A 23,922-nucleotide genomic window follows, 5' to 3' on the forward strand; every position below is an offset into this window, starting at 1 on the left:
CTGGGATGGCACTCAAATGGTTCAGGTCATACTTGCATTTCGCATTTCGTTGCCTTGTACCTACATGTGCAATGACAATAAATTGAATCCAATCCAATTTGAATCCAAACTTAGAAGGGAGAGGTTATTATGTGAGTATAGGAGAGCATAAGTCTAAGTGGACGGCCATGACATGTGGAGTCCCACAAGGCTCAATTCTTGCACCGCTCTTGTTTAACCTGTATATGCTCCCACTAAGTCAGATAATGAGGAAGAACCAAATTGCCTATCACAGCTATGCTGATGATACCCAGATTTACCTAGCCTTATCTCCAAATGACTACAGCCCCATTGACTCCCTCTGCCAATGCATTGATGAAATTAACAGTTGGATGTGCCAGAACTTTCTTCAGTTAAACAAGGAGAAAACTGAAATCATTGCATTTGGAAAGAAAGATGAAGTTCTCAAGGTGAATGCATACCTTGACTCTAGGGGTCAAACAACTAAAAATCAAGTCAGAAATCTTGGGGTGATTCTAGAGACAGACCTTAGTTTCAGTAGTCATGTCAAAGCAGTAACTAAATCAGCATACTATCATCTCAAAAATATTGCAAGAATTAGATGTTTTGTTTCCAATCAAGACTTGGAGAAACTTGTTCATGCCTTTATCACCAGCAGGGTGGATTACTGTAATGGTCTCCTCACCGGCCTTCCCAAGAAGACCATTAGACAACTGCAGCTCATCCAGAACGCTGCTGCCAGGATTCTGACTAGAACCAGAAAATCTGAGCATATCACACCAGTCCTCAGGACCTTACACTGGCTTCCAGTTACATTTAGGATTGATTTTAAAGTACTTTTACTCGTTTATAAGTCACTCAATGGCCTAGGACCTAAATATATTGCTGATATGCTCACTGAATATAAACCAAACAGACCACTCAGATCATTAGGATCGAGTCAGTTAGAAATACCAAGGGTTCACACAAAACAAGGGGAGTCTGCTTTTAGCTATTATGCGGCCCGCAGTTGGAACCAGCTTCCAGAAGAGATCAGATGTGCTAAAACATTAGCCACATTTAAATCAAGACTCAAAACTCATCTGTTTAACTGTGCATTTGTTGAATGAGCACTGTGCTATATGTCCGAACTGACTGCAATACATTTTAGGTTTAATCATTTTCTTTAAATTTATTTTAAATCATTTTCTATATCATTTTAAAATTCCTTGTTTTTATTATTTTTATTTCCATGTTTTTATTGATTTTAATGTCTATTTCACTTTCTTTTATGTAAAAGCACTTTGAATTACCACTGTGTATGAAATGTGCTATATAAATAAACTTGCCTTGCCTTGCCTTGCCTTGTGTGTGTGTGTGTGTGTGTGTGTGCTTACTGCTAAATTGTAATATATTTAGAGATGACTGTTGTTGTACCAGATGATGGTGATTCATGATCCTACATATTATTATTAAGAAGCAAATGGAAACATTACATTATTTAATATTTTACATTACATTACATTATTTAATAATAATAAATAAAATACACAAATTTAAAATATCAAATCAAATATAATAAATCAAGTATTTAATGTAAATGAATGCACTTCTCATTCAATCAATACTTTTTAATAACTGAATAATACTATATTATAACTGAAAAATTACAAACAAATAACACACGTATATATACATATACATATATATATATATATATTTATTTAGTCATTTAGCAGATACTTTTATCCAAAGCAACTTACAAATGAGGACATAAGGACATATATATATATATATATATTAGTGCTGTCAAATGATTAATCACGATTAATCGCATCCAAAATAAGTTTTTGTTTACATAATATATGTATGTGTACTGTGTATATTTATTATGTATTAGGGGTGTAAGAAAATATCGATACACGTGAGTGTATCCCAAAACGGAATATCGATATATATATAAAAAAAAAATCATACAATATTCATGGCAGTTGTTTCGTTTTGAGTTCATATCCCGACCGCTAGTCTTCATCTCTGAACTTAAACAGTGACAGGAAATACTAGCATCAGGGCACTCCACTAATGTGACTTATTTGCCAAGTTTGCCAAGACATACTGCCAAGTACTGTAATGTTAGCGTTAATATAGCTCGCTGCCAGTAATGGAGGATGAAAGAATTGTTCCAGTTCTCGTTTTGATGTACAAAGCTGAAGTGTGGCACCATTTGGGCTTTTGTGGTAATGCCGCTTGCCGGGTCCCGTGTTGAAGAGCCTTTGCATGGGGCGCGGCGGGTGGTAGAGTGGCCGCGCAACTGCAGCTTTCACGTAATTCGGGGGCGTTTTGTGCAGTTGGGCGGTGCTCACGTCGCGGTCTCGGCGGTTCTACACGGAACATAATTACAAACTGAAAAACCTGTGAAATCCAAGTTGAAAAGTTCTGAGAATGCTTAACATCTGTATTTATTGGATTGTTTTACAATTGTTTAGTTTTCTTTAGGAATCCTGCAAGCACTTTATTTTTCATTGCTATTAAGCAGATGTAATTTTTTGTTCCGATAAAATGTTATGACATTGCATGTCACAATTGTAAACTTAAACTGTGAAACTTTAAAGTAGAGTCTATGAATATATATTTTTATAAAATACATTTTATACATACATTTAACTAAAGAATCATGCAAGCACTTGAATATTTCCCCCTTCACTCGTACTGCACAAAACGTGGTTCAATAATGTTGAATGTTATAGAGACTGATTATTGCAAATGCAGATCCCAGTCTGTTCTGCAGTGTGTTCTGGTTAAACTATTTTTATTTATTTAGTTTTTGCTAAGGTTTGCATATGGTGGTGTGTTCTTAATGACAGCGTTCCTAAAAAATATATATCCTATTCCTAAAATAAGAAATATCCCAATATATCGCCTTGCTTACAGTATCGCGATGTATCGCAATATATCGTATCGCAAGCCCTGTATCAATACACAGTAGCCAATACACAGCCCTATTATGTATATATAAATACACACACATGCATGTATATATTTCAGAAAAATTTTATTTTTATATACTAAATATATTTATTTATAATATAAATTATATGAATATAAATATAGACATGTAAATACATGTAAATAGTTTCTAAATATATACTGTATGTGTGTGTATTTATATATACATAATAAATATACATAGAACACACATATATTATGCAAACAAAAATTATTTTGGATGCAATTAATCGCGATTAATTGTTTGACAGCACTAGTATATACACACACACACACATACATATATATATATATATATATATATATATATATATATATATATATATATATATATATATATATATATATATATATATATGCACACAGAATAGTTGTATTTTAGATAAATTTGATTGTTATTTGATACATACACAATTATTGTACTGTGTATAGAACTGTAGCTTAAATAAATACATAAATATTTAATATTTCTATAAATTTCTCAAAGCTGAATAACTCCTTTTTCTCTGAGTGAAGGAATCTGGAATTATTGAGGAACAGAATCAACTAGATAAGAGGTGATTGTTCCATTCCAAAAGAACCCCTGCTGATAAAGGTGCAAAGGACTATGGGTATTAACTTAAAGGAATTCAATGGAAAGCCATTTCCCCAACACAGATGCTTGAGATGAGATTGATACTGTGACTAGTGTGTGTAACTGGCAAGAATTTGTGTGTCTGTATTACTCACGTTCCATCTTCATTGCTGCGATTAAACACTAAGTAGGGGTCCGATTTGCCAAATAAGTCCTTTTTGTCCAGTTTGTTGCCACAAAATTGCATCATCACAGACTCCTGCAGGGCGAGAAGGTTTTAGAAAAGCAGGTTATGAGGGCAACAGGAGTGTACGTGTGGATTTAAAGCACTTGGGACAACAATATCAGTATAAATGAGCACTTGGCCATTCAGGGTTTCTAGACAGCTAACATTATGCGAATGCTAAACAGCTTGGCATGTTACATTTGCTTGACTACTGTACCCAGATGGCAAGGCTAAAAGGCCTAATCAGAAATCCATTTGACAAGCGTTTATGTAGACACACATTCACTGTCTGTGTGAGATGCAATGCTTCAGCAGGGAATGGGATAAGGTCTATTGATCCCTGTTGTGAAAGACAAATGTAACAATTACCATAGCAATGCGGAGGTTTTTCTGAATTTATGTGTGTGTGAGCACAGCTGACGTTCTTGGCACATCACGCATGCTATTACTGAATCCTGTGTTTTACAACTATGATAAAGAGGCTACTTTGAATAGACTTCAACAGACATGCCGGGAAGCCAAATGAGATTAGCTTCTAGCAAGCTGCCTTTCTTTCTCCTGACTATATAGGCAGCAGTCTATGAAATGTAATTTCATAGTAACTGATCTGAAACAGCTTTGTGAAGCACACAAATAGCGCACATCATATGAAGCGCACAACTTCAGACTTGGACAGAACTGATTTTAGCAGTTAGGTGTTAGCATGTTGCTAAGATAAAAACTGGACTGCACACATAATCTCATTAGCAAAACTAAAAATGATAACACTTCAGTATAGGGACAAATCCTCACTATTAACTAGTTGCTTATTAGCATGCCTATTATTAACATATTGGCTGTTTATTAGTGCTTAAAGCACATATTGTGCATGACCATATTCTACATCCCTAATCCTACCCAATACCTAAACTTAACAACTACCTTACTAACTTTTAATAAGCAGCAAATTAAGAGTTTAATGAGGCAAAAGCTGTGGTTAATGGTTTGTGTAACACTTTATTTTAAGGTGTCATAATACAGAGTAATAACCTAATTAAGTACTTAGTAGTAGTCGTTGTACTTACATGAAACAAAATGTATTTACCATGTAACTAAGTTATGGAACAGCCTGTAATTACAGTTCGTAATTATGTACATGTAATAGGCAGCTACTGTTACACATATGTAACAGGCTGAGTCTGTTACACAGCTACTAGTACACATAAGTACAATCTTGATACACTTTATTTTAAGTAGCTTATACCTGTGTGATATTCTGTAATTTTAATGTAATTAGAAAGGTATTACATGTATTTAAGCTGTGTACTTGTGGGTTAAATCAAACTAAGGTGCATCTGGATAAGGTGTACAGTATAGATGCACATGAAGTACACTTATGTACAATCTTGATACACTTTATTTTAAGTAGCTTATACCTGTGTGATATTCTGTAATTTTAATATAATTAGAAAGGTATTACATGTATTTAAGCTGTGTACTTGTGGGTTAAATCAAACTAAGGTGCATCTGGATAAGGTGTACAGTATAGATGCACATGAAGTACACTTATGTACAATCTTGATACACTTTATTTTAAGTAGCTTATACCTGTGTGATATTCTGTAATTTTAATATAATTAGAAAGGTATTACATGTATTTAAGCTGTGTACTTGTGTGTTAAATCAAACTAAGGTGCATCTGGATAAGGTGTACAGTATAGATGCACATGAAGTACACTTATGTACAATCTTGATACACTTTATTTTAAGTAGCTTATGTCTGTGTGCTTACAATTATAATTACATTGTACAAAGTCTGCAACACATGTAACAGTCTTTTGGTTACATAAGTACCTGTGTAACAGACTCGGCCTGTTACATATGTGTAACAGTAGCTGCCTATTACATCTACATAATTACGAACTGAAAGTACAGGCTGTTCCATAACAAAGTTACATGGTAAATACATTTTGTTTCATGTAAGTACAACGGCTACTACTAAGTACTTAACTAGGTAATTACTCTGTATTATGGCACCTTAAAATAAAGTGTTACCATGGTTTGTTAATAGCGAGAATTGAACCTTAAAGTAAAGTGTGACCCTCAAAATCATAAAATCATTGATGCAGGTGCATAGAAAACTCACCTTATAATTGATTTTAATAGCCTGCTATTAGCATGTTGCTAAGCTAACAACTTGTTGTTTTACTACACACAATATTTAATTACCGAACACCAAAATCAGCGAATGAAGCACTCGAGAGAATAGGCTCTTAATTGATTTCAATAAAGTTTTGACTTTAGCATGTTACTAAGCTAACAATGTGATTCTCTACTACACAGATTTCATCTAAAAAATCTAAATGACAAAATCAATGATTGAACTGCACAAGAGACTTGGCCCATGATTTATTTTAACACAGTTTGGCGTTAGCATGTTAAGTTAACAATGTCACTCCACACACACACACACACACGCACACACGCACACACACATACGAATCTAGAAGAAAATCAACAGAACACATAAATATTGGGTATTGTGCTTGATTATTTTTATCTTTGTTTATACTTCTGTATTAAAAACATACAAGTCTAAATGTTGAATACAACTGGTAGTGAGTGATATTGGCAAAGCTTGGATGGGCATAAGCAAGCATGAGGCATAAATAAGACCTGAACTTGAATGATCAATATTAGCTCTTACCCTGCAGTTGTTAAGCTCCTCTGCCCTCACAATAATTGTCCCACATTTCTTCCCTGGAATCCCTCTGTGAATTACAAAGTGAGAGTATTCAGGTAATAAATTTGTCTCTTATACAATAATATTGTACAGAACTGACATGACACATCATGAAACATTTTAATTTTCTACATCAAAAGGTTAAAATGTAGCAAGCTTCATCAGAAAGATCTATTTAATGTGAAAATCAAGCAAAGAAAATATCTTCTTCCGTAGATTCACAATGTTTTCCAGCAGTATACTGGTGCTCGTGTAGATCAGGCTCGCTGATGGATTCTTCTGCTGTTGGTAATATAATGAATTGACTGTTGCACAGAGAGTTCGGTGGATGAAGTCTTGATTAAGGTTTATGAATGCTCTCTCATGTGTACAGAGTTTAAGTGAATGTAATTGGACTGGGGCTATGCCATTGTGCTCTGGGTGGAACCGATCTGTCATACAGCAAACAGCAAAGTGAACATTGCTTTAGTTACTTTATTAGAACTATGAGGCCCGATCTATGAGCCTGTCAAGGCCAAAAATGGACAAAATAGTCCATAGACACTATATATATATATATATGCTTTCTATTCATCAAAGAATCCTCAAAAAAAAGTATCAACTGTTTTCAAATGTAACAATAAGATATTTACTTGAGCACCAAATGAGCTAATTTACTTGATATCTTTATAGAATAATTTAATATCTTCCTTAGAATATGTAGTTTAAGCAAACAAGTTTTCATATGTGCTCTATCATCACCAGTATATCACAAAACACTGTAAGAGCGAGGGTCAGCACAAAATTACTCCATTAAAATTTTATTAGTTTATTAGTTTGCTGTTATTATAGATCAGTTGAAGGGTAACAGAAACTTTCGGAGTGACGAGAATATTTTAAAAAGGCAATCATGATGCAGCAAATACGCAAGATGCTTTGTACATCATAAGGGGTTAAGACAGCTGCTAGACAGAAATACAGGTTTTTGCTGTACAGAACTATGAAACATTACAGCGCACATAAGTTCACCCAACAAATGGAAGATATGAAGTGTGAGACACCCTGTAGTCACCATGACAACCCCAACCTTTGTAACCGAGGGACCCGGCAGAGATATCTAATAATTAGGACTAAGATGTCATCTCATACATATTTCAGGGGAGTCAATCAGATTTTTTTGTATTTCAAGAGGAACAATATGTTGAAATTGGTCGTGTAGAATAAATAGATATAAGAGCATCTTAAACAATTCTGCACTGACTACGAATTCAGCTGCAGATTAACTGATGCAGCTTATTTGAGTAAGTCTATTATACAAGCTATTTGGGCAGGTTCCAGTGTTTTGTTTTGTTTTTTCTTGCTTTGTTAACCCTATAAAACAGCAATTATAAACAGTAAAATAAGCATATAAGAATAAGAATTACTTAAAATATATTTTATTGTTATTCACACAGTATACAGTTGTGGTCAGAATTATTGGAACCCTTGGTAAATATGATCAAAGAAGACTGTGAAAATTAACCTGCTTTGTTAATCCTTTTGATCTTTTATTTAAAAAATTAACAAAAAGCTAACCTTTCATTGGATAATAAGAATTTAAAATGGGGGAAAATATCATTATGAAATAAATGTTTTTCTCAAACACACGTTGGACACAATTATTGGCACCCCTAGAAATTCTTAAGAGTAAAATATCTCTGAAGTATACTCCCATTCATATTCACAATTCTGAGCACTCTAGGGTGATTATGAACATGAAATTATCCAGCCATGGCTTCCTGTTTCACAGAAATATAAATAGGAGGGACAACAAAGCCCAAATTCCCTTAATCATCCATCACAATGAGAAAAAACAAAGAATATATTTCTGATGTGCAGCAAAAGATAATTGAGCTTCACAAATTAGTGAAGTGGCTTTAAGAAAAGAGCTAGAGCAGTGAAAATCCCCATTTCCACCATCAGGGCAATAATTAAGAATTTCCAATCAACAGAAAATGTAATGAAACTGCCTGGAAGAGGACGTGTGTCTATATCGTCCTCATGCACGGTGAGAAGGAGAGTTTGAGTGGCTAAAGACTCTTCAAGGATCACAGCTGGAGAATTGCAGAAAATAGTTGAGTCTCGGGGTCAGAAAACCTTAAAAAAAAAATGTCAAACAGCCCCTACATCACCACATGTTGTTTGGGAGGATTTCAAGAAAAATTCTCCTAGCTCATCCAAAAACAAACTCCAGCATATTCAGTTATCAGACAGGACTGGCACTTCAAATGGGACTGGCTTCTATGGTCAGATCAAACTAAAAAATGAGCTTTTTAGCAGCAAACACTCAAGATGGGTTTGGTGAACACAGGGATAAAAAGTACCCCATGTGTACAATGAAATATACTGCTGTATTTGTGATGTTGTGGGCCTATATTTCTGCTGGAGGTCCTGGACATCTTGTTCAGACACATGGCATCATGGATTCTATCAAATACCAACAGATAGAAAAACAATAAGTGACTGATTCTATTAGAAATCTTATAATGGGCCATGTTTGGATCTTCCAACCGTACAATAATCCAAACACAAACCTCAAAAACAACACAAAAATGGGTCACTGAGCACAAAACCAAGCTTCTGCTGGCCTTTCCAGTCCTCTGACCTGAACCCTGTAGAAAATGAGTGAGGTGAACTGAAGAGAAGAAGCACCAACATGGAGCTGGGAATCTAAAGGATCTGGAGTGATTCTGGATGAAGGAATGGTCTCTGATCTCTTGTCAGGTGTTCTCTAACCTCATCAGGCATTATAGGAGAACATTTAGAGCTGTTAAACTGACAAATGGAGGTTTCAAAAAGTATTGAATAAAAAGGTGCCAATAATTGTGTCCAACGTGTGTTTGAGAAAAACATTTATTTCATAATGATATTTCCCCCCATTTTAAATTCTTATAATCCAATGAAAGGTTAGCTTTTTGTGAATTTTTTTAATAAAAGATCAAAAGGATTAACAAAGCAGGTTAATTTTCACAGTCTTCTTTGATCATATTTACCAAGGGTTCCAATAATTCTGACCACAACTGTATATATGTTTTGTAATTAATAAGTAACCCTCATCCTAACACACAAAAGTTACTTTTCAAAGAAAGAAAGAAATAATTAGTTTTGTCAATTAATGTGGATGGTATTTTTTGGCCAAGATGCACATGCATTTCACTTTCCTACTTTCATCCAATCACATGTCTCAGCTGATATTATTACCCTAAATAAGGTGATGAAATACACAATTACTGTAACTGGTTTGTTAATAGTGAGAATTAGACCTTAAAATAGAGTGTGACCAAAAACATTTCTGATTTGGTGTCTGGAAATGCATTACTAGCAGAGCTGTGAAGGTTCAAAAGACAAAAACGGTTGGGAAACACTGATTTCCAACAACTCCTCGCTCCTATACAGTAAATATTTAAACATTCACTGAGGTTCTTCGACAACTTCTTGGTCTCTTAGCAACAGAGGCGTGTGATAAACTATGTGACAAATAACATTGTTCTAATATTAAGTTTTCAAGTCTCATCCAAGAACATCCAGGATGCTTCAGAATAGACTTTTCTGTATCAAACAGATGAAGAAATGCTTCCATTCTACCTTTTTTTGACATTTAGTCCCTCCTGTAAGTCCCAATCAAGATGAATTCATTTTCAATCAGCATCTTGAGTGCGCAAGGTAATTAAGTACTGGTGACACAGCAGTGGAACGGCTGTTTTTTTTTTTTTTTTGTGCAATTATCTTCCCTCGGTCGACAGAGACCTGAATGAAACAACAAGAATAATTACAAGCAAACCGTAAAGTGCCGCTTCTTTTTCTTAGTGTTTTTTTATATAAACGCATTTAAGAAATGGACCTTACTTCATATTCTCAGAAAGAAACGATATGATAGTCAAACGGTCATTATTCGCAGTGCTTTATCTCATTAATCAAACTATGATTCTCTCCAGAGTGTCTTGGCACCATCGCTGTGTGCACACACATTTGTGTCACGTTTTCAGTGACTGTTGTCTGTCCACACTGAAAACTAAAATCACAGCCAATCAGACCATGCTTGATGTTTAGACCGCAACAGTGACCACCTACTTTGTCTGCAGATTTGGATTTGGAAGTATGTTTTGCATTCAGTTTAATAATATAGATATATAATATAGAATGCTAAGCCATGACTCAAACCAGCTCTAAGAGGAATTACAACATTTGAAACATATTTTTCTCAGCACATAACTTACAATACAGTTTTATCCTTATCTGTAAATGATAACGTATTTCCATTTTGCAAAACGGCTTGTCCTGACAGCAAGCGAGCATTCGTTAGACTTCACAGACTTCATTGAAAAAGCGGCTGCACATGCATCAAACAGATGGAGCGCAATAGAATGCGATCACAATAATTTCACCTAAAATATGTTTTACTACAAAAAAAGTGGAAGAACTTCAAATCACTACCGCTTTACAACAATACCATAAGCTTGAATGTGTTGCAGCTGTTTGCGGTGGTAATAATACAATGCCAAGCGTAACACTGCAAATGAAGCTAAGTGAGTCTATATATCATGACACTCTGTAACATGTTTGTATTGATATCAAAATTTGCATGTAAAGCCACCCAGCATATTGCCTTTCTAGCGGAAAGCGTTCACAGAGTTGCTGGGTGGCATGGTCCATTGGGCTTTAATGAGTGCACTTCAACACGGGTGCTGAGGTAAGAGCACTTGAATTCAGCGGTGGAGAGATCTCATTGTTATTAATGACACAGAAGTCATTTTATGGTGCATTTTAAGCTTCATCCATTCCAACTGATCCGTCTGTAGTCTGCTCATTCTGAGATGCTTCGTGTTGAGGTACTGATCACCCTGACAGTGCTCATATCTCACTTATATCTTTTGTATCACATCAGATTGCACTGTCTGACATGCATGTACAGTATTGCTCTCAGCAAACACTTGCCTGCCACACACAGGTACATACAGAAGTGCAAATGTGTTATACTCTTTTACATTGATCTCCAAAGTCATTCAACAGACTATTCAAGTAGACATTAGGAACAGAATAGCACATCTCACAAGACACAAACCCAAGCACTCCACTAACCGCGCTCGAAATAGCAACATTTTTTCCCTTCATGCAGTATCTCCCAAACGCGATTGGTGGGGTGATTGAACTGTGTAATTAGCTGTAATTAACAGTCATTAGGGTTGTTAAAGGTCCCCCTGTCAGGCCTCAGACGCAGGTGTGGGCTTTCACCACGATTTATTGCCTCAAAAACAACTTTTGTAAACCCTGCCATTATAATACAGCTATCCATCCATCTATAAGCCATGTTTGCTGAGGTACAGTAAGTATCACTGTTACTATTGCTATTACGGAACGCTAACTGTAAAAGTGAGGTCAAATTAGCAAAATATTTGCAAAATTTCACAGCCAAAAAACTCCTTTGTCTATTGTCAATAGTTTAGCTATGTATGAAGCACAGCTCACGCAGAAGTCACTTTCAAACCAAGCAGCTTTTTGTAGGATAACGTGTAACACTAAAACGTGAAATCTGAAAGTGGAAAGATGGATACTAGCAGAAATTCCCAGAATAACAGTAAATGTAAACACCCAATGATTCTACCGAAGCATACAATACCTCGAAATGTGTGGTTTGAGAAGGCGAGTAAATGTTAACAGAATTTTTGGGTGAACAATATCATTTAATCTAATATCCATTTTGACAAAAATCTGTTAAATTATGTAAAAAGTATAACAATAATAATAATAATAAAATTTATAATATAATTAATAATTGAATAACACATTCAATCAATCAATCAATCAATCAGTCAATCAATGTTCATTAAAAATAAATAATATTAATTTAAATTCATTCAACTATCTATTCTCCAAACCAAATTGTCCTTTGTATGGCTGCAGGGATATTAATAAATTAATATTTATAGAAATATTTAATAATGTAAACTACAGTTATGGTTAATTTTAACTACTGTTTAATACTGATGATATTTTTTGTACATTTTTATCTCTTTTAGCTACAAAAACGTAATACATCATGTTCTCTAAATGGACAGTTTTGCCATTTATATTCCTCTCTGGTTTCTACACCTGTCTGGCTTCAACAGGTGGTCAGTATATTATTAGTGGCAAGTACAACCAAAGCTACAAGTATTTCAAACAGCAGGGATGTACAAACAAATCACGTTGTTCTTCATTTTCTTGAACAGAAGCAGTGGTCTGTCTTTAGCTGGATGTAATGAGTGTGCTGGTGTCCGGCTCTGCTTAGCTAATGGATCAACAGTGCAGGGACCCCCCAGGCGCAGTGAGACACTGAACTCCCACTGGCAATCTAATGAGCCTGCTTTGATAACCGAAGCACAGAGAAATGTATGTGAGGCAGGCGTTTACCTCCCTTCATGAGGAAGCACTGAGGTACAATAATGTAGACTCAGAAAGGAACCTAAGAAAAATCAGGTGCTGAGTGACAATACGACCTCGATGGGAAGGATACAGGAAGCTCAAAGGTTTGTTTGTGCAGATGAGGTGGAATAAAGACTTTAATGAGCGGAGTCAGACTAAAGAGCAGCAATAGCGAGCAGCAGCTCATTAGTCAATGTGAACTTTATACCCTCAACTAAACACACAAACTTCTTACATTGTCACAGTTTGCTCAGCTATAATCCCCTGATGATTTCCCAGCATTCCTTTCATCATATACATTCTGCAAATTAACATTTGTACTGTGTTTTCTTGCCATGTACAAAGCATGGCAACATTATTTCTTTCACAAAATAACCAATTGGATTAACCAGTCAGATTTCAGAAGTGTACATTCAACTGAGTCTGCACTACTGTCAGCCACTGAAGCCTTGTGGATTGCCAAAGCCGATTCCAAATCATCAGTTCTAATTCTGCTGGATCTTTTTACACTGTCTAAAAAAATTTGACACTGTGAATCATCAGATCCTCCTGTCCACCGTCTCATCACTGGGCATCACTTTGCTGGTTTGAATCCTATCTAGCAGGTAGGTCTTTCAGGGGAGGTATTCAAAGCACATCAACTGGTCACTGGGGTTCCTCAGGGATCAGTTTTTGGACCCCCCCTCTTCTCCCTATACACTACATCACTGGGACCCATCATACAGGCACACGCCTTCTCCTACCATTGCTATGCTGAGGACACACAGCTCTATCTTTCATTTCAACCAGATGATCCAACAGTAGCTGCACGGATCTCAGGCTGCCTGGCGGACATCTCGGCATGGATGAAGGAACATCACCTTCAACTCAACCTGATGAAGACTAAGCTGTTTGTCTTTCCTGCCACTCCAAATCACCATCCAGCTAGCTTCATCAACAATTACCCCATCAAGTTCGGGCAGACGTTTTGGTGTAATCTTTGATGACCAGTTGACTTTCAAAGACCACATTGAAAAAAACTGCTCAATCTGGCAGGTTTGCATTACACAACATTAGAAAAATCAGGCCCTTCTCAATGGAGCATGCTGCACAACTTATTGTCCTGGCCCTTTTAATTTCTAGGCTGGAGTTGCTGGACTATTGCAATGCTCTTCTGGTTGGACTTCCATGATGTGCAAATCAAACCTCTACAAATGATTCAGAATCCAGCAGCAAAACCACGTCACACCTCTCCCTGCACTGGCTACCGGTTGCAGCTCGCATCAAGTTTGCATCCACTCACTCTTACTGTATATATCTACTGTACATCACCTCCAGAAGCCTGAGATCTACAAGTGAGCACTGCCTCGTGGTTCCACCACAGAGAAGCACAAAATCACTTTCCACAACATTTTCTTTCACCATTCCTGGCTGGTGGAATGATCTTCCCATCCCCAACAGCTGAAAACTCTTCTCTTTCGTCAACATTTGACTGCAAATAATAATAATAAAAAACCTTTGCTTTTGCTTTCCTTAATATGCCCATCTTGCTTGTACTTGCTTGAACAATGTCTGAAACTTTGTATTACAAGCACCTCCTGTGTTTATTTACCTCTTTATGAATCGCTAGTTGTATTTCTCAATTGTTAAGTCGCTTTTGATACAAGCACCTGCTAAATTAATAAATGTACATGTAAATTTGAACTGTATTTTAATGTACACAACACACTGCAAATGTTTTGCAACAAACTGCATCAAATATGAAAATGGTTTCAGATTAGCTGAGAATGTTCAATTAACATATAAAGTGCAGTTACCTATTTATTAAAATTCCTTATTATTTGCTATTCGACTGGTAGACCATTGACAAAGTTGTTGGATGATAAATGAGAATGGGATTTACACCTGGTATTTTCACGATCAGATAGCTATCCGATCAGACAAAACACATGAAGTGACCAGGTGTAAACAGCCCCAAAATGTGCAAAGGAGTGTGTCCCCAGAACTGCAGGTGAGAACCAATGATATATCACACTGGAAGGATGTGAGCTTTATGAATGGAGGAAAGAAGCCAAATAGAGCAGTTCTTACCCAAGAGCCTTCTCCATACGACCACCCAGTGATCCCACCACCTCTCCCAATGAACAACAGGCCTGGCCAAGGAAATCCTGAAATGACAGAGAACATTAAAGGGGACTGTGAAAAGTGGCATTTTTCAACATGGCAAGAAGAAAGGTCAGTATTTCAAGTAGTCTATTTATAGTATATCTGAGATTTCTTCAACTTTATCTGTAATCACTGGGTAAGAGCAAAGATAAGCTTTGATTTATAAACTATAGTACACATCATTTGATTTATAAACTATAGTACACACTATGGACAAAATTATGTGGTCACCAAAACCCCACAGCTCTGTGTGCTTGTTTAGCTTTTAATTTCAAAATCATAGGCATTTGTAACGAGTTGGCCCTCCCTAACTGGAAAAGCTTTCCAGTGGGTGTTGGAACATGACTGGGGGGATTTGGTCCGTGGCGATGAGGTCTGGCTCATAGTCAGTGTTCATCCCTAAGGTGGTCGGTGGAGCTCAAGTTTTGGATTGGTGCAAGCTAGTTAAAGTTCTTTCACAGTAGACTAAATATTTTCTTTATGGACCTTGCCCACCAAGGCATTGCTATGCTGAAGCAGAAAATAGCCCTCCTAGACCATTGCCATATAGTTGGAAGCACATAATTGTCTAGAATGTCATGGTATGTTGTAGCATTAAGATTTATCTTCGGAAGAATTAAGTGGCCTTGCCAAACCCATTAAAGCAATTGTATGTTTTGTGTATTTTTGAAGGCTTCTTCTGAGTGGAATGAACTGTCATAAATATACTAGATCTCTGTAGTAATTACTGTCAATAGCCATCAGAATGTACCATCTGGACGATTTTAAAACTAATATTTTAAGTTTAAAAATCTACATAAAATTGCTTTAAAGGAGTTGAAATATATCCTGGCTAATCCTTTTAATATAATGAAGGGGAATGATGACTATGGCTGCCAAGCTGCAAAAAGCTGCCAAGGACTATGAAAGCAATAATATAATCAAAAATCACATTATTTTAAAGGCTGAAACTGTTCAAACACCAATGGGAAAAGTTGTCACCCCTCTGATAATCGATCTGAAGTGAGGCACAATGTTTTGCTAAGAAAAGCCAAAAGAATTCAAATAATTTTTCTGGCAGAGCTGTGAAGTTCCACCCCACTGACCTTTGCAACAGCAGTTTTTATAAGGGTAGGTGATACTGTTTGTGTAATGTAGTCGGTATGCAAAAAATAATAGATCTTCATTTACCTTATTCTGTAATAATAAAAATGTGCATCAGTGGAAAGTGCAGTGGAGCGAGAATGATAAAAGGAAACAGGAGAAAACTAAAACATTCAGAGACTCCAGAGAATAAGAATGAAAATGAGGCCAACTGTTTTGCCCTAGTGGGTGTGTTTGTATTTTTCAAATAAATAATTTCAGTGTAATAATGGGAGACTTTTTTTTTTTCAAAATAATAAACAAATAGGTATGGTAGGACAGGTAATGCAAATTGTATGCTTATCTATAAATGTGCAAATACACATTTAATTTAATTTAATTTTCTGCTGACTGAAAAGTTTTATATATTGAGAAGAGAAGAGGGCCAGTCACTGAACCCTGAGGCACCCCAAGGATTACTTCATGTAATTTTGAGTCTTTCCCTTCAGCAAACCTTGAAGAATCTCCCCATGACTCAAGCCAAATAAGTGCACTTACTGTGATGCCAGGTTGATAGGGTGGACAAAAGAATTTAATCATTTCAAGGGAAACAAGTCTAGCTAGATGATTTACTTTTAATAATAAATAAATAAATATTTAGTCAAATATTTATTGGGCTAATCCCAGCCCCAATGGTGTAAAAAAGTATTGTGTCATGTTTGACATTACTGTTGCATTAGTTCTCACATGTCTTGTAACCAAATGTGACAACAATTTGGGATATAAGCAAATGAGATTTGAGTGATATGGCAGAAGGGGAAAATTTCAGTGTGTTCCTCACAAAAGTTACCATGTGACTTCAGAATGCTTTGAATACAGTGAATGAGTTTAATATTTTTACAATACTTTTTATTTTTTTACCAGCCTGCAATCTATATTATTTTGTGGTATGGAAAAGAGCAGCGTAATTGTTGTGTTTCTTGGATAAATAAAAAGTGAACTTTTTCTCCAGTGTGACTGTCACTAATTTAGACACTAGTTTTTGCTCTGTGAGTTCATCCTCAGTAATTTATGAGACGCTTCCTTTTCACTGACAGACATTCCCATGAGCACTTGTTCTACTGCTTCTAATTACTGTTGGCGACTAAACTCTCAATTTATATTAATAAAGATTAATATGAATGATCTATCTTTATTATTGTCTTTAACTCTTTGAAGACTTCCTTCTCTTCCTCTTTCTTTCTCCATCTATCTCTCACTGTTTCTTTCTCTGTCTCTGCATGCGTTTTCTCCCTGCTGCCTCTTCTCTTAATTTTCACCTGAGAATGTAGTCGCTCTTTGCCTTTCAACACATTCTATAATGGATTTATGCAGAATTCCCTTCGGGACTGGACTAGCAGTGTTTGTCTTTCCAAGTCAGGGGGGAAGAGAGTAATATTGATTTCTGGGTGACTACGGGAGGGAGTAAAACACCAGGAGGCACTGTGTCTGATTTGTTAGATAATTTTGAGGTGGTAATTTTCAGGGATGGATCCTGCATGCTCACTGGAGTCACTGAGGGTGTTTTCAATTACTCTTGTGCATGATGTGTGGAGAGATCAGTTTATACGTCTCTTTACAGCTAGTGTGTCCACATGATCACAGCAGGATACAATAGCAGTACAAATGCTTGCGAGTGCTGCTTGGGATATGGCAGATTGTATGTATGACAGTGTATACAGACAGTGTATGCATGTATGAATTAAAGAATGAATGACACATTTATATAGTGCTTTATTGCGTATTGCTGTACACCCAAAGTGCTTTACAATCATGTGGGGTTCTCTCCTCAACCACCACCAGCTGGTGGCTGGTTTAGATCAATGGTGTTGTTGGCGAGTGGTTTAGTACATGCCACAATGTGTTTCATTAAACATTTCCACTTTGGCACATTGATGGATGACCACAGTCTCTTGTGCTACAACTTCTGAATCAATTAGCATTAAATTACAGTTTTACTACTACCTGACTATTGTTAGTTTGCCTTATAAATGCCAAGGAATTACCAAAAATCCCAGACTCAAAAATAAGGCGCGATAGATGTTATTTACACTCAGTGCAAATAGTGATGGATGTTATTTACACTAAGTGCAAATAGCAATGGATTCTATTTACACCAAGTGAAAATAGCAGTATTTTTAACTATATGCTATTTACACTAAGTGCAAATAGCTATAGATAATATTTACACTATGTTACAATAGCAATATTTTCTGATATATATACTACTTATTGCAAATAGTGGCAATTATCTGCACCTCAGTATTGTAGGTCATTATAAAACAGTACGCAATAATAAAGTATTGAGTATAAATTATAGTTTTAATTACAATTATTAAATGGATGCTACCTTATTGAGGCAATAAAGCCCTCCCTACACCTACCCTAACCCTACTCGATACATTTATTTTCAACTTTTTGATTATTTCCTTCATTTTTATTGAAAATAAATGCCTTTCTGATGTGATATGAGATTTGTAAAGGGAGAAAAAAAGTTTGCAAAAAGGAAGGGTTCGAACTCGTGTCGATCGCGTCAAAAAGCATGCACCTTACCGTCCACGCCACAGAAACTGATAGTAAATTGGCGTCTTTTCTTAGTGTTGACTAACCCAATCACACGTTGGTGGGCGGAGTTAGTGTAAATAGCCTTTGTCAACAAGGTGGGCTATTTGCACTTAGTGTAAATAGACACTAAGTGCAAAAATAAAGGTTCCACAAAAAATAAAGGTTCCAACTGACCCTTTGCAGGAAGCTTCATTGACAGGCGATTGACCAATCATGTCAAATCCACAATTTTGACCGATAAACAAACCAGACAGGAGAGTAGATTAACTTGGTCTTAAACTTGAAAAATGGTGTGTATAATGGTGTGCTGCTAATGTCAGGAATGGTTAATATATTTTTGGTTGACTGGTTGTTTGATTGGAGCATGAAAGAAATAAAGACATAGAATGATTACAGCCATATTCCATGACGAGCACAGATGGGACCACTGTAGTGAATTTGCATCTTTTACTCTAAACCCATCATCAGTGTGTAAAATGACACCTCAGGGACCCCCTTGTGCACCAAAACACAGCTTCAATCATGCTACCATCTCTGTGAGAGCTTCTCTAATCACACGTTTCTATTAACTCACATTTGCCTCTTTATTCTTATATACAGAGACCTGCTGATTACAAGCACTATGAGATGGTTTTACTGCGGGGGGAGTGTGTATGATGGCATCCTAAACTTCATAATAGTCTAGAGGAGGTCAAGAGGGTAAGTTTTTATAGAGTCTAAAAGGAAACATGGAGCAGTTTCTGAAACTTACATGTTTTGAAAGGTTGCTGCTCTTGGAGTCGACATCATACCTGAAAAACAAAAGAGAAGGACATATTAAGAAGGGACACACAACCAGAATAGACAGTTGTTTGTATGTACATTATTTTTGCATTTATTGCTTGTATCATATTAAATTACTAGCTGGCCCTGACTGCTTTGATACATTTACTTGTATCTCCTGAAATGAACTGACTCATTCCACACATTGCTTGCTTTAGCGTTTCGGTTTAGAATTTGTAAATTTAGGCAAGTGGTTATTTTTTGCACTGACCTCACCCCAATGCATTCTGGGACTGCTGCCTACTTTTTGAAAATGCTGTCTTTATAGGCATCTCACAGGGGTGTATGATAATGCTACATTTTTAAAATAGTTTTATGCAAAGGACTGCAATGTCACACAGCAACAGATTTGAAATGATTTGGTCTAATGTTTATGCATGATTTACCTTTTTTTTTTTTAAATGGGAGTTCCAATCTCTTTGGCATACCTTGGGCAGCCAGATCAGACATAAACCCAGCTGTGTGTTAAGCATAATAACTGACTTTCCCTTTCAAATTTGACAAATTTCAAAGCCAATTCTTGATATTCTCTTTCATATAACCTGCACTAGCATATATGTGTGTTTAAATGTATGAATGAGGTGAATATGTTACATAAGAAGTCCCAAAAGGGACTGTAATGTTCTATTCAGCTATACATCTTCACATTCATAAATACTGCATAACCCCAGAGTGGAAGAAAAAAATACATTGACACAGGCTTAACCCTGCCACACACACACACACACACACACACACACACACACACACACACACATGTTGGGTTTCCATGTTTTATGGGGACATCCCATAGGCGTAATGGTTTTTATACTGTACAATCTGTATGTGCTATTGCCCTACACCAACCCTACACCTAAACTTAGCCCTCACAGGAAACATGCTGCATTTTTAGATTTTCAAAAAACTTTATGCTGTATGATTTATAAGCTTGTTTCCTCATGGGGACCTAAAAATGTCCCCACAAGATAAAGATTTACTGGTATTACTATCCTTGTGGGGACATTTGGTCCCCAGGACGTGATGAATACCAGGTGCACACACACACACACACAACTAGCCTACTTTCAAACTCAAATACACAGAAGTGCACATAACCAGATCTGATGAAATTGAGATTTGCTCTTTCTCTAGGGAACAAGTTTACACCCTTGAGGGACCTACTGGAAGGTGGGAAACTCAACAGGAATGAGGGGTCTTGGCAGAGGTGCAAACTAGTTGACTTTAATGAAGTACCGACATAGTATATTGAGCACATTTAATTGTATTTTCACTTTAATTTATTTATCGGTGTCTCTAGACTTATTAAACAAGATTCTTCAGCATGGTATTCTACATAAAAAAGTATTTGGTTCCAAAATATTTGATCAAAATGTACTAACATGTAAAAAAATGTACAAAATGTACTATCTCTGAAATGGCTTATTGGTGAGGAAAAGTAGCCTAAAAAGTAGCCTTCTGATTCAGATTTGTCACACTACAGAAGTTAAATTCTTTGCGAATACTGCTTCTTTAATACATCTTTAACACTTTGTCGAATAAGCCTATGCTCTTGAGTCTCTTTGGGTTCGTGACAGTGGGCAATCATTTTTCTTGGCAAAACTCATTTTTCTTGGCTCCTTTATTTCTAAAGAACTTTCAATACCACAAGAACCAAATTGCTGTACAGCAAGAATAAATATAAGAATAAAAACAGACATAAGCTAATAAGACACATACCACACAACAACAAACAACATACAAAGCATTTTCAAAAGCTTTTTTAGTGCACTCTGAAATACACTATGTAGGAGCCTTGGAGCTGCAACCGAAAAGGCCTGATCACTTTTGCATTTTAAGCAAGGAAACACTAGGTGTAATTGATCATTTGAACACAGAGACCAATTAGATTGATGCAGACTGATTAAATCAAAAACATTATCTGGCGCAAAACCATGCAAAGCTTTGAAGGCATATTGCAGCACTTTGTAATGGATTCTGTATCGTAGCCAGTGAAGCACAGGTAGCCAGTGAAGATTGATAAGCACAGGAGTAATGTGCTCTCTCTCTTCTTCAAGACTGTTCTGGACCCAGAAATAATTATCTGCAGTGACATCTACAACCCGAATTCCAGAAATGTTGGGATTTTTTTTTTTTATTTGAATAAAATGACAACTAAAAGATTTTCAAATCGCATGAGCCAATATTTTATTCACAATAGAACAGAGAGAGCATAACAGATGTTTAAATGGAGAAATTGTACACTTTTATCCAATAAATGAGCTCATTTCAAATTTGAAGCCTGCTACAGGTCTAAAAAAAGACAACAAAGGGCTGAAAAAGCAAGACATTTTGAAACGATTCAGCTGGGAGAAGATCTAGCAACTAATTAAGTTAAGGGCAGGGTAAGCGATTTCTGGAAGCCAATGTTGATATTTCAAATCACCAAAACAAACAAGCCCCTACCCCTAAAGGGACTCGCGCCTATTTTGATAGATCCGTCCCACATATATACATAGCCTACGCAACCCAGGCAACGATTAGTTCTGTGAAACACAAGCCACTTTTCCACCTAAATTACCTGGAAAAATACGTCCCAGGAACATTTTTCCCCCAGACCTGTTGCTATCTGCGTTTCCATCATGGTCTAAACTACTGAGAAGATTAGGCAAATAGTCTGGCGACTTAACGTTAGGTCTGCGCGTGTTTCCCAATACCAATTATGCAAATTTCTGACTTGCATCCTCGGTAGTTCGGACTTCATGAGTTAGACTCGGGAGTGTGAACTCCCACGGACGGAATGACACAAGTCCGGTAATTCTGCAAACAGCAGCATACTTGATAACGTCAGCCAGCTCGCCTTGGCTGCTGCAATCTTCCTCACTGTATTTACATACGAAATATATCAAACACCACTGCCTCTTTTCGTTTTCATTTGAACATATTATATATTAATACATATTACATATTAATAGCCACAGAAATGTAGTTCAGGGAATGTACATACATTACAATGAAACTAAACATTATATCAAACATTGCCTGTTTTCATTTTCATTTTAACATATTAATAGTCCAGTCAAGTCACCTTTATTTATATAGCGCTTTTAACAATACAGATTGTGTCAAAGCACTTAACAGTATCAAATTGGAGGATAATGTCAGTAATGTATAATAATAAGATTAAACACTCAATTTTCAGTTCAGAGATGTCATTGTCTAGCTCAGTTTAGTTTAAATAGTATCTGTTTAATCAAATTGACGATAATCGCTAGAAATTAAGTGTCCCCAACTGAGCAAGCCAGAGGCGACAGCGGCAAGGAACCAAAACTCCCTCTGTGACAGAATGGAGAAAAAAAACCTTGGGAGAAACCAAGCTCAGTCGGGGGGCCAGGATATTATTGTTTATTTATTGTTTACTTATTGTTTTAATCAAAATTTTAAATGTATAAATGTATTATAGTTCTATTTTTATATTGTTGCAGTTTCTAACAATAATAGTATTATGTAGTTAGGTATTTTAGCTATAAAAGGGATGTCTTAGAGAAGCAGAGTCTCTCAGAAGATGGGCAGAGGCTCTCTAATCTGTGAAAGAGTACATAAAAAGATTGAGGAATACTTTAAAAACAACGTACCTCAATGTCAAATTGCAAAGGCTTTGCAAATATCATCATCTACAGTGCATAACATCATCAAAAGATTCAGAGAACCTGGAGAAATCTCTGTGCGTAAGGGACAAGGCCGAAGACCTTTGTTGGATGCCCGTGGCCTTCAGGCCCTCAGACGACACTGATCGGCATGATTCTGTCATTGACATTACTAAATGGGCCCAGGAATACTTCCAGAAACCACTGTCGATAAACACAATCCACCGTGCCATCTGCAGATGCCAACTGAAGCTCTATCATGCAAAAAGTAAGCCATATGTGAACATGGTCCAGAAGCGCTGTCGTGTCCTATGGGCCAAGGCTCATTTAAAATGGACTGTTTCAAAGTGGAAAAGTGTTCTATGGCCAGACGAGTCCAAATTTGACATTCTTGTTGGAAACCATGCCGTGTCCTCCAGGCTAAAGAGGAGGGAGACCTTCCAGCGTGTTATCAGCGTTCAGTTCAAAAGCCAGTATCTCTGATGGTATGGGGGTGCATAAGTGCATACGGTATGGAGAGCTTGCATGTTTTGGAACACTATGAATGCTGAAAGGTTTATATAAAGGTTTTAGAGCAACATATGCTCCCCTCCAGACGACGTGTATTTTAGCAGAACAATGCAATACCACATACTGCAGCTATTACAACAGCATGGCTTCATAGTAGAAGAGCCCGGGTGCTGAATTGGCCAGCCTGCAGTCCAAATGTTTCACCTAGAGAGAACATTTGGCGCATTAT

General features: G+C 36.5%; 1 protein-coding gene across 1 annotated transcript in view; it reads right to left on the bottom strand.

Moving 5' to 3' along the window:
* The window catches only part of LOC306858758 (copine-8-like), a 118,725-nt gene that overhangs the window by 35,008 nt on the left and 59,795 nt on the right, over window positions 1-23,922 (bottom strand). Inside the window, exons 5-8 of the mRNA XM_079399465.1 lie at window positions 19,490-19,529; window positions 14,998-15,074; window positions 6,472-6,535; window positions 3,715-3,818 (exon numbers count right to left, since the gene is read on the bottom strand). Of these exons, the coding sequence (XP_079255591.1) occupies window positions 3,715-3,818; window positions 6,472-6,535; window positions 14,998-15,074; window positions 19,490-19,529 (285 nt within the window). The remainder of the gene's footprint in view (window positions 1-3,714; window positions 3,819-6,471; window positions 6,536-14,997; window positions 15,075-19,489; window positions 19,530-23,922) is intronic.

This window comes from Barbus barbus, assembly GCF_936440315.1.
Source record: "Barbus barbus genome assembly, chromosome: 39".
NCBI classification, from domain to species: Eukaryota; Metazoa; Chordata; class Actinopteri; order Cypriniformes; family Cyprinidae; genus Barbus; species Barbus barbus.